A 15,592-nucleotide genomic window follows, 5' to 3' on the forward strand; every position below is an offset into this window, starting at 1 on the left:
CAGCCCACCATCCCATGTGAGAGTCAAACTGGCAAACTTGTTAAAAGCATGCATTCTTGGGCCGGCCGAGTGGCTCAGTTGGTTAAGAGCTCGCTCAAGAGTTTGAGCTCTGAGCAACAGGGTCCCCGGTTTGATTCACAGCCCAAGCTGAGCTGCCAACCGGTGGCAGGATGGCTCAGCTAAAAAAATAAAATAAAATAAAAAAATAAAAGCACGCACTCTCACCAGTTGAGCCATCTGGCCGCCTGTTGGCAGCTCAGTTTGGGTGCAGCTCACTGACCCATGTGGGAACCAAACCAGCAACCCTGCTTTTCAGAGCTCGCGCTCCAACCAACCGAGTCACCTGGGCAGCCCTCTAAGCACTACTTTTGATGTATCCCATAAGTTTTTGTATGTTGTTTTTTCATTTTCATCCATCATAAAGTATTTTCTAATTTTCCTTTTGATTTCTTTTCTACACATTGGTTATTAGGAATGTGTTGTTTAACCACATATTTATCAGTTTTCTAAGATTTTTTTCTAATTTCTGATTTCATTCCATTGTGATCAGGGAATACTTTGTAATATTTTGATCCTTTTAAATTTACTGAGGTTCGTTTTATGGTCTAGCATAAAGCTATATCTTGGAGAATGTTCCATATCCACTTGAAAAGAATGTATATTCTGTTGTTAGAGTGTTTTAAAAGCACCTGTTATGTTAGTTGGTTATACTGTTGTTTAGGTATTCTGTTTCCTTGTCAGTATTCTACCTTGTCAGTTTTTATCTGTGCATCCCATCTGTACATCCCATCGTAAGTCAAGGAGTATCTGTACTTGAGTCACACTATGTCCACAGTAACTCTGGGATGATGGTGGTTTTGGTAGGACTGCCTTCTTCTCTTTCACTGATCACACCTAGCTGTCAAATTTTACTAATTGACAGCTAATTATTTTCAACAATGCCTTAGGGCATAAATTGCTCTACAAGTTAATCCAGTCAAATTCTGGCACCATTAAAGGAGCAGTTTCTGAAGTCAGTGCTTGATATTTGTTCTGACCTAACCATGGCTCCTTCTAGATGTCTTATTTTATGGTTCTTCCATGCAAAGCAGGTTGCCTATAGTTTAACTTGTGTCTCGACCCTCTTCCCAGTTGCCTTTTACTACAATTTTCACTGTTCTTGAGGGTGTTCTTTGGCTTGAACTTCTGCAGGCTCTGTTGCAAATGAAGTCAGTTCCTTTGTGAAGGCATTGGGAGCTATCTCTTTTGTGGCTTGCTTCTTCCTCTGGAAAATTTCTGAGCCAGAGCTCTAGAGCTGGGGGTAGAGACAATGGCAAGCTTTTCTCTGAGTGACACCCCCAATGTAGATGCTGAGTGCTTGGTAGAGAGGGAGTACAGCAGCGTAAGGTCCTCTTGGCGTGCCTTTCCTGTCTGGAACTACCACTTCATGAGCTGGTGTAAGAGCCCCAGTATTCTCTGTGTGCCTCACCCAAGGTAGAACTATCATTCCAAGAGCCGTGGTGGGTGGAGGAAGAGAACCCATACCTCTTGACCACATTTGCCTGGGACTTAGCTTAGCAACAGATAGCTGGTGGCAAGATGAGAAACACTGAAGTCCTGTTCCTCCTGGAAAAAAAGCCAAACTTAAAACTCAGAAGACAACATAGCTGTATATTTTCATGACCTTGGATTTGGCAATGGTTTCTTAGCTACAATTCCAAAAGCACAAGCAACAAAATAAAAAGTAGGTAAATTGGACATCAACAAAATTAAAAANCTACAGACGGCGTCTTTGACACACCCGCCCCGTCGGCGGATTTCCTGGGCTCGCCACATTTACTTTTTTCCTCGTCCTACGCCGCTGGTCCGTCTTTAGTCCCGCCTTCACGATCTACGAGCCCCCCTCTGCTTATTCTGTCCTGGAAAAGGCGTTTTCCCTTCCTTCCTGGGACTTTTCTTGGTTGGACTCGGGTTTGGAGAGGTATGGTGGAGCCCTGTGGTACAAAATCCCTTCAGGCACATTGAAGTAGGGCTTCTGAACCCAAACCCACCATCCAGCCAAGCCTCGCTGTTCACTGCTGATTCCTACTAGAATTTTCACACCTGAACTGCTTCCACGTCCCGCATCCCCAACTCGAGAAGCCTCTGCGGGCTAACGGCACTACGGGGCTTAGGGTGTGTTGGAGACAACTCTTTTTTTCAGCGTTTGTACGTATAGTAATGCGTTAGCACTTGAATATTAAGCTTTAAAGTTATTCGAGCGATGCAAATTATTAACTTGTACTGCTTTTGTAACTTTGGGAAAGGATGGATTGTTTTCTGTTAATTTCTTTGTGCTTGCTCACCTTTTATTTCCTGACATCTGGTATCTGTCTCTTTAAAGACAAGTGAGGATGTGAACCAAGTGGGAAGCCAGAATATTCATAGAAAGCATTTTGTTTGCTTCTAATCACTTTGTTATATTTGCTTCATGCCATTACAATAAACAAGGCTTATAATATTTGTCTTCCTTTTAATGGCTAGGTTGCTGCATGGTTGAAAAAAATATTTGGAGATCACCCCATTCCAAAATATGAGGTGAATCCACGGACCACAGAAATTTTACATCACCTTTCAGAACGCAACAGGGTCAGGGACAAGGATATCCACCTGGTAATAGAGGACTTGAAACAGAAAGCAAGTGAATATGAATCAGAAGGTGAGATTAATTCCAGAGTTTTGAATGAGACAATAACGAAGTAACCAAATTTTATAACACTAAAGTGTACAAGATTAGTTGAGCGTAGACTGCTTATTAGTTTTGCTTCTTTATTTTACCCAGCTTTCTTTCTCTCTGTTGGTGTAATAACTTAATAAATCATAAATTTCATTGTTATATATTTTGCTGGTTCTCTAATAGCAAAACAGTAAGCCCTGAAACATGAATCTAAACTGATTAGCCTGACCTACAAGATGCCTGTGGTTTTTCATTTCTGTATCTTTTTGGTCTGTTTCCAGTCCCTGTGCTTTAATTATAATGAGCCATCAGGACACCTGAGGTGGCAGCCATGAACTGTGAGACTTGAATAAATCACTATCGCAATGTATTCATGGGATTGCATTAGAATTTTCTCTTGTGCATATGTAGTTTGAAAAAGTGCACTTAAGACACCTACTGTTTTTGTAATACAAACCACAAAAAAAGAATTTGATAAAAATCTTTTTATGGATGGAATATATTATACAAAAGGAAGTAAGACCTACATTTGCTTTATATTTTAACCATGTGTATGGCATGTATTACATGCAATGTTTTGAATGTAGTGCAATTTATATTGTAATTCTACTGCATATATGCTTTTTTCCAATTTTCTTTTAAAAATTACCATACATAAAATTGACTTTTTGTTTTGGTGTACTGTTTTAACACACATGGATTCTGGAATCTACTCCCACAAACAATCAGGATGCAGAATAGTTCTGTCATNTACATTGTAAGTACTCCCAACAATTAACAAGTATCTTTCCCTTTAAAGGTATCAGGTACTATTATGTTTTACTTTAGATATGTTTCGATTGAGTTGTGGCAATTGTCAAAAAGATAAACTGTTTCCTAAAAGGTGCAAATCTCACTATATTTCCTATTTAAAAACAAAAAACAAAAAACAAAAACCCAAGCAAACAAAGAAAACTAAATGTTGGAATTTGATTAGAAACTATGAGGTATGACATATGCAATTTTTTTTTTAACTGTCTTCAACAAAGCCCTCAGCAATATCTGGACCTCTCCTTCACATTTTAATGCTGTGTCTGGTATGGTCCATTCTTAAGCTTCTATAGGACCTGGATGAAAATCGCTAAAAATACTTTTTTTGCCAACAGAAATCCTAGATGCTACCAGCGGTTGTGTTAGGGCAGTAAAATGGTCAGCATGTGTATTTCACCTTTGAAATTGGGACTACTTTTAAGACGGGGAAAAAAAAAGCAAATATAAAATCGCTTACAAAGGACTTAAGGAAAGCGTTCTTAATTTCAAGGGAGATAAGTAATGAAGGGTACTGACTTTTTACAGGTATTTTCCAACCTATTACCTATTTTCTATTTTCCTTGAGTTCGCAATCACGGTCTAACAATCACTCAGGGACGAAATCTTAGAACGTGTCAAAGTACCCACAAAGCAAAGTCTTCTGCAGACTGAAACGATTTAGAAGCCAGCTTCGATGTTGTAACGACATCAGCCACATGAAATGCATATTTGCACCTGTGCGGTGTTTTCACAATCGTTTCAGTATTCAGCACTACGAGACTGCCTTGCGAAGCATTCAGAAAACCACTTCTATTATTGCTTTTCTCTGAACTGACCTCCGGGCAGAGGTGAAGTGCCGGGGCCTGCTGACCTTCATACAATGTCAGACTTCCCCAGCTCGCCCTGACCTTCAGCGAGGGAGTCCAGGAGCATCAGCGAGGCCGGGCCTCGCCGTTTCGAAGCAGGCCTCGGACAGCTAGCGCCCAAACCCTGCCTGACCTTCCCCTCAAGGCCTCTCGCGGGCCGCTCTCTGCAGAAGATGGGAATCCTCCTGAGGCCCCATCTCTGAACAGCATCAAGGTCACTGTCTCCCCTCCAGCCCTCTGCACCATCCCGCACCGATGACGAGCAAAAGGACTCTTCCGCCGTCAGCCCTGCACCACCGAAGCAGCCAGCCTGCACCGCCGGAGCAGCCAGCAGTGCAAGATGGCGGCGCCCGGCACAGCCCCTCACCCTCCTTGCAGAAAGAGCTCCCGAGCTAGCGCACTACCACCCATCCAGTGCGCCCCACCGGGCCACCTCCCTCCCGCCGGTTCCCTGTGCTCACCAGCCCGGCCCGCCGAGGGAGGGTGCGGGCCACGGCCGCGGCGACGCGCACGGACAGCATCTTTGCAGCTTCTCTTCAGCTGGTTCCTCTGCAGCCGCAGCCTCCGACTGACTGGGACAAAATGGCCGAGCGGCGAGGAAGGTCAAGGCAGCCAGCCCACCTGACCCCGGAAGTACCGCCCCTAGCTTTCACCTCCGGACACAAATCTGCTTTTTGCGGGGAGTGGGGCGGTTACTTTCTCTTAAAGTATCATTTTCAGATTTAAACTTCAAAATGAGTGATTAGACCTTTGCCAGCTTCGGCCCAGGCACTCGTTACACATTGACTTTAGTCTTTTGAGTCGACTTTGTGGTTGCCCGGAGTGACCACGTGGGTAGCGGAACCCGCTAAGCAGCAGTTCCCAGGCTGGTCCATCTGGGGTGCGAGATGATGTTGGTGTCACCCTGTCCCGATGCCAAGCTGGCTTCACTGTGAGGCGGGTTGATGGTGTGCGGTCCGGGGCTACAGCTGTTGAACATTGGCGCCCGAGCAACAGTAAACAGTTACTTCCCCTCCCCGTTGGCGTGTCTTCCATGTCTTCCACAGACAGAGCGTTTTCCTGCCCAGCGTGTTGCCACTCAGACCGCTGGGCCCTGCCCCAGACCCTCTGAGTAGAAAATTTGAGGTTATCTGAATTTTGACAAGCACACATACCGATACGCACTCAAGCTGGAAAATCGCAGTTCTTTTAGATTCTACCTAAAAGAATTCTGTCTGCGAATTAGAGCAAATTGTTTAAAAATTGTAACAGGCACAAGTTCAAGTAGAGTGGTTGCCAACCCTACTGAGAAGAATGGTCCAAAATCAGTAGTCTTGCGCCAGACTGTACTAGAGCTTAAGTTCTCCTCTACCAGCAACTAGCTTCATACAGAAGAGACTTCCTCTATTCTTCCATTTGGAGTAAAACAGAAATGAGGAAAACAACTTTCTATGCCTACCCAATAAAATTGGAGCGGGACTTTTTTTCTCAGAATTTTTGTGATACTGAGGTTTTTGAGCTATGTACAGAATTTCGGGGGGGATGTTGGGTATTTTGCGATAGTGGAGACTATTAACGTTGCCTTCACTTGTAACTCTTCTGCGAAGCATCTTTCAGCTTCATCCACCAAATCCTGAAATCCTGGTTTACACCCAAAATCTTAAGTGGGGGGAGAGGGGGTCATATGAATATCTGGGTTAAAAAGTTCATCTCCTAAAACATAGCTTGCAAATGTATGGTCAGCCACCCCTTTCTTTAATATTCTACTTTTCCAAGGTGAGCCATGGGTAAAAATGACAATCCAAGGGCCGGCCGAGTGGCTCAGTTGGTTAAGAGCTCGCTCAAGAGTTTGAGCTCTGAGCAACAGCGGTTCGAGTCCAGCCCAAGCTGAGCAGCCGNGTCCTTTAGGTCTGAGTTTACTCTTAAGTGTTTTTCCAATAAACAATTTTCTTTGGTTAAGTCTTTTAAAATAGCAACATGTTCCCTTGAATAATCTTAGAGTAACATTATAAACCTATCAAGCTCCTTATCACATCCTGAGAGAACTCAAAGCAAAGAAATTGAACAGGTTAAGCTTTTTACAATCACTTCCTTTGACTATGGCTTTTGAGCTCTGTGATCAGTATGAAATAAAGTGATCAAAGTCAACTGGAAATTTTAAGACATACTTGATTTACACCTTTTAATCTTTGAGAAGCTCCATACAGTTTAATTATCTAATCAGAACCTCTAGCTCGTCAGGTTAGCATAAAGTGAAATTAAAAGCCACCCACCAAAGAACAAATTTTCACAATATAATAGTACTGGGTCATCTCTCACCATTACAATCGTATTTCAAAATGGTAAGATTCTAGGTCCCTAAATCATGACTAAAACAAAAACACTATTCCAGGATGTGAGTCTGGTCAGTAATGAAAGCTCTGGAGAAGTACTTACAATAAATAGAAAAATATCATGGAATATCATTGGAGGTACAAAAATCTTTAAATCTCCGATGTTCATCAAAGTCACTAACCAGAGATGGTTTCTTAAATTTAAATGAAAATCAAGTCAAAAGTTTAAAATCCAGTCCCTTAGTCACGTTTTACAGGCTCAATGGTCTCATACGTAGTTACCACGTTAAACAGGACAGACACGAAATATTTCCGTCATCGAAGGTAGTTCTACTTGACAGTGTGCGTCGAGACTCTCAAAAACGAAAAGGAAACTCAAGCAAGCGTTCATCTATTTCAGCCTAACCTTTCAAAGATATATAAGATATATACACTGAAGATAAAAAAAGGTTAAATTTTTAGCCAAGGTTTTACAGATACTGATAAAATTTTTGGCTTTATAATTAGCCTTCCACAGTAAGTGGCTCTTCTTACATACACAGAAACTAATAAGACCAAGATGATCTTTTCCCCTATCTGTGTGCTTAGCGGATAATCCTGCTGCTCCTGATCCATCCAGATTATCAGGCTCTGCCTTCCTCAGAGAGCCCATAATTCTACAACTTTTATTTCTCATCCCACTGGCCAACTAGGCACAACCTAACAGAAAGGAGTGGACTTGTATCATCACAGAGCTTCTGATAGCTACACCACTAATTCATCTCTCAATAACAGATCTACTCTTACTAGAAATGCAAAGTCAATGACTTTCAACTTTCCACCAGAAATGAATTTAGTTGAAGTTCTAATGCTTTTGTATAAGATGATCTTAACGGCTACAAACAAGACTCAAATCTCTTAGAATTTGGGTAAAGGTTTACTCAGCTATATGTTTGGGAGCTAGTGGATATAACCTATATGTAAATCAGTCAATCCCTAGAATAAAAACTTGGTTAACCAAAATCCTTCAATTTATTCTTTTCACAACATATGACAATGACCAAACCTCCCCCCCCACCCCAAAACACTGAAGCAGATTGAGATTTTGAGTTTAAAAAAAAAAAAGGGGGGGTATGCGATGGGAGGGACACAATTGCTGCCTTACGAAATGAATGAAGACACCGGTCCTAAAACAGCAAAATCTCATTTTATAATTTACCTTCAAGCCTGAAGAAAACTCTACCATTTCTTCTGCTTGAACATTCCTCAGCCCATGTACGCGGGCAATACCGTCACCAATACTTAAGACGCGCCCAGTCTCTTCAAGGTCAACAGAGGTATCAGCTCCAAGAATGCGCTCTTCAAGAATAGAGGACATCTCGGCAGTGCCTAATTGAAAGGACAATTCCATTACAAAAATAATCTGGTCCCCAAATCTTCAAAACCCATTTCCTCAACAACTATAAAAACTATAGTTTCGTGGTCATAATAATCAAACTACATTCTAAAATGTAACATATATGGTTCTATTCAAAAGCTTGATACCTACCAACATGACAGCGAACCCAAGTGACTGAAGAAAAACTTCACAGGATCACTGTAAACCAGATAAGCTAATAAAATAAAAATAAGTATTTTCTGCCTTCTACTCCTTTGGTTCCACTTACCTCTCTACTTCTCTACGAAATTTGCGAAGTGGAAATTCATAGATTAGCAGCTATTGCCTTGAGCAATACCCTTAAAATAAATACTTTCTATCTTCTATTATGGTTCCTATGCTTACCTCTCCACTTTTCTATCATTCATACATTAGCAGCTATTGCCTTTGAAAAACAGGAGGTAAAAAGTGCGCACTTTTTTCTAATGGTTTTTAGGAAGAAGAAAAAATATCAAAGATCAGAAAGAGTGCCCATCACCTGATATCTGTACATTCTGTTTCCACCCAAGGAGACATTAGCAGAACAAATAAGCAGTACTAACATCAAGAGAAATACATAACTGTAGTTCATTTCACTAGAACAAGCAAATCTACCAAGACAGGGAGGGCTAACTGGTACATTACAGGTTAAGAATCTGAGACTCTGTAATAACTAAAGTTGAGAGAAGAAAACTAACAAATGGGAAAAAAATTGTAACAACTATGTAACTTATTTTTCATTTAATGAGAAGGTAGTAAGTGTGGTGTAGACTTAGAAATAATTACTTACCAGTCTTCTGAAGACGAGTATTGGTGGCATGGAGGTTCCTCGCAGCAANAAATGAGAATGGAAAAGAGGTGATGTGAGAGATATTACAGAAGTACATTATTTAAGGAGTAAAGGTCAGAAAGATCCACTCAGGTATCATTATGCTGATTCATTTCTCTGAAGGGTTTTTACCCCCTGCAGATGTTTAGTAGCATCAAGAGTCTGAAAAGTTTTGGGGTTTGGGAAAGGGGATAGATATAAAAGCAAGGGAATGTCTCGAAGCATATTTAATATTTGTAATGGTATTTTTTTAAAGTTCTGTTTTAGTATTTTTCTTTTTTGCTTCTCTTATTTTAAATAACATTAGAAGTTAGAGCACCTGTTTTATGTCCTTCTTGTAGTATTTCAGACATTTCTTTCTTCCTTAGGATACCATCGAAGCTGAACTTTCAAGGAAAGTAGACATGTTGGAACTGTGACCAAAGCCAAACAAAGTAAATGAAATAGGACTTTACAGAATTATTTCCTCTTGGCATCCCTTAATAACTTAATTCCTGTGTTCTTAGATGACATAATAATGTCATTATTGATAGGATAGTGGTTTCTGGTTTATGTGTTGCATTTTTGTGCCCGAATACATAGTTTTCATATTAAAACATGTTTTTTTCTATATTGCTGGTGGCTAAGTGTCCTTCAGTAGCCCTACTTGGTAAACATTCTGACAGTTGTCATGCAGTCACTTGTTAGGTCAGCTAAGTGAAAAGAAAGAAAAGATTTTATAACCCCAGTTACGTTTTTCCCATTCTTCCCTCTCCTGGGGTTTGCTGTGGTTCTTTCTGATCAGCTAACCTGGCTACCTCCAAATGGTAATGTATGCAGGAATTTAGTTTATGAAAAAGATGGCATTTTGAATCAGTAGTAGAGAAATGGATAATTCAGCACATGGTTCTAAATCCATACTTCATACCTTATGTCAGGATAGCTTCAAAGGCTCAAAGATTTAAATTTTTTTTTTTAAACAAGTACAAGGAGGTGCCCAAGGACAACTAGATATCCACATGCAAAACAGTAAAGTTGGTCCGTTACCTCACACTACCTATAAATACTAATTCAAAGTGAATCAAAGCCCTCAGTCTAACAACTAAAACTGTAAAACTTAGTAGAAAAGATAAAGATAAATCTTCATGATCTTGGATTTGGCAAAGGATTCTTAGATATGACACCAGAAGCATAAGCAGCAAAAGAAAAAAATAGATAAATTGGACTTCATGAAACTTAAACATTTTCGTGTTTTAAAGGACACCATAAGAAAGTGAACAGACAATCCACAGAACGGGAGGAAATATTTGCAAATCATATATCTGATAAGGGACTTGTATCCAGAATCTATAAAAACTTTTGCAACTCGATAGTAAAAGGCAAATAACTCAATTTTAAAATGTGTAAGTGATTTGAATAGACATTTTTCAAATGAAGATATGCAGATGCCCAATAAGCATATGAAAAAGTGTTTGACATCATTAGTTATTAGGGAAATAAAAATCAAAACCACAATGAGATGCTACCTCATACCCAGTAAGATAACTAGAATAAAAGAGACAGATAATAATAAGTGTTGACGAGGATGTGGATAAATTGNGGTGTTCCAATACAGTTATTTGTTTACTGGCTAAAAGCTCCCTCACTGACAGTGCCATGGGAGCTGGTGCATTGTTGTGATGTAAAAGCCATGAATTCTTGGTGAAAAGTTCAGGTCGTCTGACTTTTTCATGCTGCCTTTTCAGCACTTCCAAATAGAAAACTTGGTTAACTGTTTGTCCAGATGGTACAAATTCATAATGAATAATCCCTCTGATATCAAAAAAGGTTAGCAACATTGTTGCAATAAGTTCATGAACTTAATTGTCCGACCTTGTAAGAACATGTTGGCTGTATGACAGCAGACATCTAGACAAGTCATTTCAGCAGATAGGAAATACTGGTTATATGCTAGATGTATACATATTTATACATAAATAGCACTGGGGAAGCAGAGATGAATAGGATAATAACTGCAAGCAAGGACAGTCTCTGCTCATGGCCAAATAAAGGAGGTGGACATGTAAAACTGTAACACAGCTGCAGCGTACAAGCTGTAGCCTGAAAGCACAGAGAAAGGGACAGTGAATTCCAGGATGAGAGTAAATCTAATTTGAGTTTTAAAGGGCAAATGGAAATTTGCGAGCTGAAGAAGGGCTTGCCAGGCAATGGGAACAGCATGTATGAAATGCATAGAGGTTTGAAACAGTGTGGTTATGGAAGAATCCACATAGAGACAAAATCATTGTGAGAAATGAGGAATGATTGTAACTGCTGTTTCCATGTATGTAACCAGATTCTTTTTTTTTTTTAAGTTTTATCCCTGCAGTGAATGATGTGACCTCTGACCTTTTTCATACCAAATCTAAAAATGAAGAAATCAAGCTTGAATTGGCAAAACTTGAAAAAAATCTTACCGCAACTTTAGTATTAGAAAAATGTCTACAAGAGTAAGTGAGTTGGAAGTGGTGACAACTTTTATTATAAAGGCAGTAATAAGGCATTGTCAGATTTAGTTTTAAGTCAATAGATAAGATTTTAAACGACACATTACGAAATTGGATCCATAAATGTTTTTTTAAAGTAGAATATTACTTGGGTGGAAGTTGGAGGTGGTTGGGGACACACTTTCTCACCATTTATTTCATATAATTTCCTACCTTTGTTTTCTCTTTTCTACAAATAACCTGGGTTTTATCATTTTCAGAATATATGTAAAAATTTTTTAACTTATAAACTACAGTGCCACTTAAAGTACATTACATTTTGATGCCCTTTTTCACTAGAGCTCTGGTATGCCCCTTGATGCTCTGGACCTTTTTTAGGTCTCTGTTGCCCCAGAGATTAGATGCCGTGGATCAGGAGTATGTATAGACATAAGTAAATTGGTGGTGTGTGCATTTATTTGTCAAAGATTAAGTTTGTATATGCAAGGCACTGTGTCACATCACATCTAGGAGGGAGGCCTTTGGGACCTCCATAATTCAGATTGGCTTCAGGATATATTAAATCACTTTTTTGAGCAGCAGATTTACTTTCTCCAAGAATAATTGACATAGATTAATCTTAAAATTATTTAGCATTTCTTGAGAAAAATCCTGCATAACAACATGGAGGGGAAGATGACCTGGAGTCATGCCTTGTATTTACTCTGGAATATAAAATTTATGGTAGAAAATCCAGCAAATATGTTATCTACTCGTGACTTATCCAGAGTTGAATCCAAAAAGTAGTAGAGTTTCTTTTTTAATACTAGTTTCACTGAGGAGAAGAAAATGTTTTCAACTTTACTTTTTAAAGGGACCTCAAGAAGGCAGAACTGCATCTGTGTACGGAAAGGGCCAGAGTTGATAATCGTCTTCAGAACATGGACTTCCTAAAAGCGAAGTCAGAGGAGTTCAGATTTGGAATCAGAGCTGCAGAGGTATGTATGCAGAGCTAAATATAGTTGGCTCTCTTCAGACTTGTTTTTGACCTTCATCTTCACAACGAGGCCCTATTACTATTCCCTTTTTACAGATAAGGGAGCTACGGAGAAGATAGTTAATTTGCCCAAGGTTACATAGCTACTTGGCAGCAGATTTAAAACACAGGCAGCCAGGCCCTGAAGCTCAGGCCCTGAAGCACTGCTCCTGTCTTGTCACAAATCTTTGACTATGGAAATGATTCACATGCAACACAAAGTATTTAGATTCTTGTATGATTTTTCATCTATGATGTGTACATTTTCTTCACTGGGTTATATGTTGAAAATATTTCATGATGGTCACTTTGAAAATAATTTTCTTAACCAGACCCACTGTTCTGTAATTGTAGGAGAAACTTTCAGCCAGAGGCATGGATGCTTCTTTGTCTCATCAATCACTGGTAGCACTTTCAGAGGTGAGCTTATTTTAACCCAATTTAACTTGCTTTAAAATCTGCTTTTTCATTTCTTTTTATAGAGCTTTATTCACTATTGACCAGATTTCTTTTACCAAACTCTGTATTCTACAGTCACTAGTATTTATATATTTATTGTTTAGTTGTATGTGTCCTCGCATTTATTTAAATTTTTTTTTAATTACTTTATGCTAGAAACTCTTTGCTGGAGTCAGTCAATACATTATTGATTGGTTTATTAAATTTATTGAGGGATGATGTACTAACCATTAGGTCTTCCTCTTCCTTCTCTTTCGGTGTACAGTAAAAATGCAGGCCCCAAAACTCCTGTAGCATGCAATTCTGGATTTTTAGGTTGTATAAGGGTTTTATCTGTTTTTGGTGGGAGAGGGAGTAACATGGGGTTTTGTTTTATTATTAAGATTTTTTTTGTCCTTGATTTTGGGAATCTAAAGTTGACAATTCATAAACATGTATTTGAGATTCCAGTTGTTCCCTTACATTCTGATTCCTCTTAATCACATTATTTTGTGTTCCTAGACAGCATACTTCAATCCTATTCTTAATAAATGGGAGTACAACTTTCCCATTTTAAGCATCTTATAAGCATTGTTTCCATTGGTTTGTGTACCTATTTATCTTTGAAGCTCTATATTTGGTACATTATTTTAAATATCCTAATGTTAATGCTTTATCATATTTTATTTCAGAAATGAGCAGTATTTAGTTGTGTTGTGAATATCTGTATTACTCTGTGACTGTGTTTTTTTCACCCCCAGAAACTGGCAGAACTAAAACGACAGACTACACCTTTGAAGAAAAAATTGGAGTCCTATTTAGATTTAATGCCGGTAGCTATTTTTATTACTTTTTTTTTTTTAAAGTCATCTCTTCTAATCTTTCCCAAGGGCCCTGAATGATCACGAAATTAATGACTTCATACTTAAGGATTTAAAATCCAAGCCGAATTTCACTGGATACANCGACTCAAGAGTTGTTGAGTAGCAGCATCAAGATCAGAACCAAACTGAGCAAAAGCAGCAACCTCACGATACTGAGCCAATTCCAGCTTCATGGTACCTGCCACCTGAAATACAGAAATGGTTAACTCATGCAATACAAAAATACTTAACTCAATGACATGGCACTATACAAATATATGTTGAGTTCAACCGAATGATACCCCTCCCCGACAAAGGAATGCCCATTACCTGCTTCATGGCCCTGGTTTGGGCAGCAGATCCGACACGAGACACAGACAAACCGACGTTAATGGCAGGGCGGATACCTTTGTAGAACAATTCTGTTTCCAAGAAGATCTGCAATGTAAGAATACACATGCTAGCAAACCTAAAGAAATCAAGCATTCAAAATTAAGACACTGTGCTTCAAAAAACTGAAGCCTAAAAATTCCAAGGAAGAATGATAAATGACTTCGTACGGCAAAGCCCCTCAAATCTTTCACAACCCAAATCAACCTACATATTCTGTTGCTGATATTAGATGTGCATGACATGGGGGAAAATAGGTAACATTTTATTAAAATACATGCAGGTGAAGTGATATGACCTCTGAGATTTGCTCAAAATTTTCTAGGGGGAAGAACAATAATGGGTATAAGTGAAGCCAAGAACAAAGTGCACTATATGTACTATGAATTGATAAATAGGTGAGAGATGCGTGGGGTTTGCTATACTACTCTCCTTGTGTATACATTTGAAATGTTCCATAATAAAAAGTAAAAGGCTTTTAACAAATCAGTTCATAACCACTAGTCTCAACCAATGCCGTGGAATCAACCTAAGCTTTTACATTTATTTTAATCATAAAAGTACCTGTCCATCAGTGATAGAAATGACATTGGTTGGAATGTAAGCAGACACATCACCAGCTTGAGTTTCTATGACTGGTAACGCAGTCAAAGAGCCACCACCAAAAGAATCGTTCATTTTGGCCGCTCTCTCCAGCAGACGGGAGTGTAGGTAGAACACATCACCAGGATAGGCCTCCCGACCAGGGGGGCGGCGGAGCAGCAGAGACATCTGACGGTAAGCAACAGCCTACAATACAGAAACGGACNCCCACCCCCAATTCAGCTATCTGAGCTAGTCTAGCCAGGGTGGCACAAACCTAGGGATGTATTGAAGTCTAAGCTGTGAAGGGTCACTGTCTTCTGCCTTGTGAGAGGGGCAGTACTGTCAATAGATTTGCCTTCGTCTGTACTAAATTAAGAACTCAGGACCTAGGCAGGGGCTCAGAGTTACCAGCAGAACGGGATTAGTTTCCACTCCTCAGGAAGCATGTGAATGAAGCTGGATATTGGGTAAAAAGTGCAGCATGAATGAAAAGATGTCTCTCACCAAAATGGGTCTGGAGCTATTTTAAGAGTAGACTGAGGATTGTGTGTGGATATCCTTGGAGCCCGTTTGGTTGCCAGGGGGAACTTCCTCCTGTGCATTATCACAGGAGCACGTGACAGATGGCTCACCATAATCTGTCTATGACCCTGTGCCTGGGCTGCTGATGTCCTGGCTTTGATGAGACACCACCCAAAGAGGCCACTCTGCCAGCTTTATTTAGTACCATGGTGCTCGGACCACTTCTAATCTCAGCACAGCTTCCTCTCACATTGTGCAGGTATGTATTTTTAGTTTTATCTTCAGTGCTGAGCTCTCAATTTACAGTTTTCTCTAAATTCTGCAGCAGCCATTGTGGGCTGCCAGCCTGCCTCCATGCATTGGGAGAGATTTGCTCCATCTGCTCCAGGATCCAGATTCTCTAAGCATGTTCAGACACCGAGCATGA

General features: G+C 39.8%; 2 protein-coding genes and 1 long non-coding RNA gene across 3 annotated transcripts; 1 reads left to right on the forward strand and 2 right to left on the reverse strand.

The window, feature by feature from the left end:
• The first annotated feature begins 1,962 nt into the window (after positions 1 to 1,962).
• Positions 1,963 to 13,766, forward strand: HAUS1 (HAUS augmin like complex subunit 1). Its single transcript, XM_019652714.1, has 7 exons — positions 1,963 to 1,978; positions 2,072 to 2,187; positions 2,503 to 2,677; positions 11,202 to 11,355; positions 12,206 to 12,329; positions 12,722 to 12,787; positions 13,567 to 13,766. The coding sequence occupies exons 1-7, from the start codon at positions 1,963 to 1,965 to the stop codon at positions 13,705 to 13,707; spliced, it is 792 nt and encodes a 263-aa protein (XP_019508259.1). The 3' UTR covers positions 13,708 to 13,766.
• LOC109388226 (uncharacterized) lies at positions 7,897 to 8,907 on the reverse strand. Its single transcript, XR_002125164.1, has 2 exons — positions 8,849 to 8,907; positions 7,897 to 8,030 (listed from the first exon to the last, which is right to left on the reverse strand). It is a non-coding gene; the product is annotated as an uncharacterized LOC109388226 (long non-coding RNA).
• ATP5F1A (ATP synthase F1 subunit alpha) lies at positions 13,758 to 14,860 on the reverse strand. Its single transcript, XM_019652715.1, has 3 exons — positions 14,623 to 14,860; positions 13,999 to 14,106; positions 13,758 to 13,874 (listed from the first exon to the last, which is right to left on the reverse strand). Exons 1-3 carry the CDS (start codon positions 14,827 to 14,829, stop codon positions 13,758 to 13,760), a joined length of 432 nt encoding a protein of 143 aa, XP_019508260.1. The 5' UTR covers positions 14,830 to 14,860.
• Positions 14,861 to 15,592: the final 732 nt, after the last annotated feature.

The sequence above is a fragment of the Hipposideros armiger genome, unplaced genomic scaffold (genome assembly GCF_001890085.2).
Source record: "Hipposideros armiger isolate ML-2016 unplaced genomic scaffold, ASM189008v1 scaffold_186, whole genome shotgun sequence".
NCBI lineage: Eukaryota > Metazoa > Chordata > Mammalia > Chiroptera > Hipposideridae > Hipposideros > Hipposideros armiger.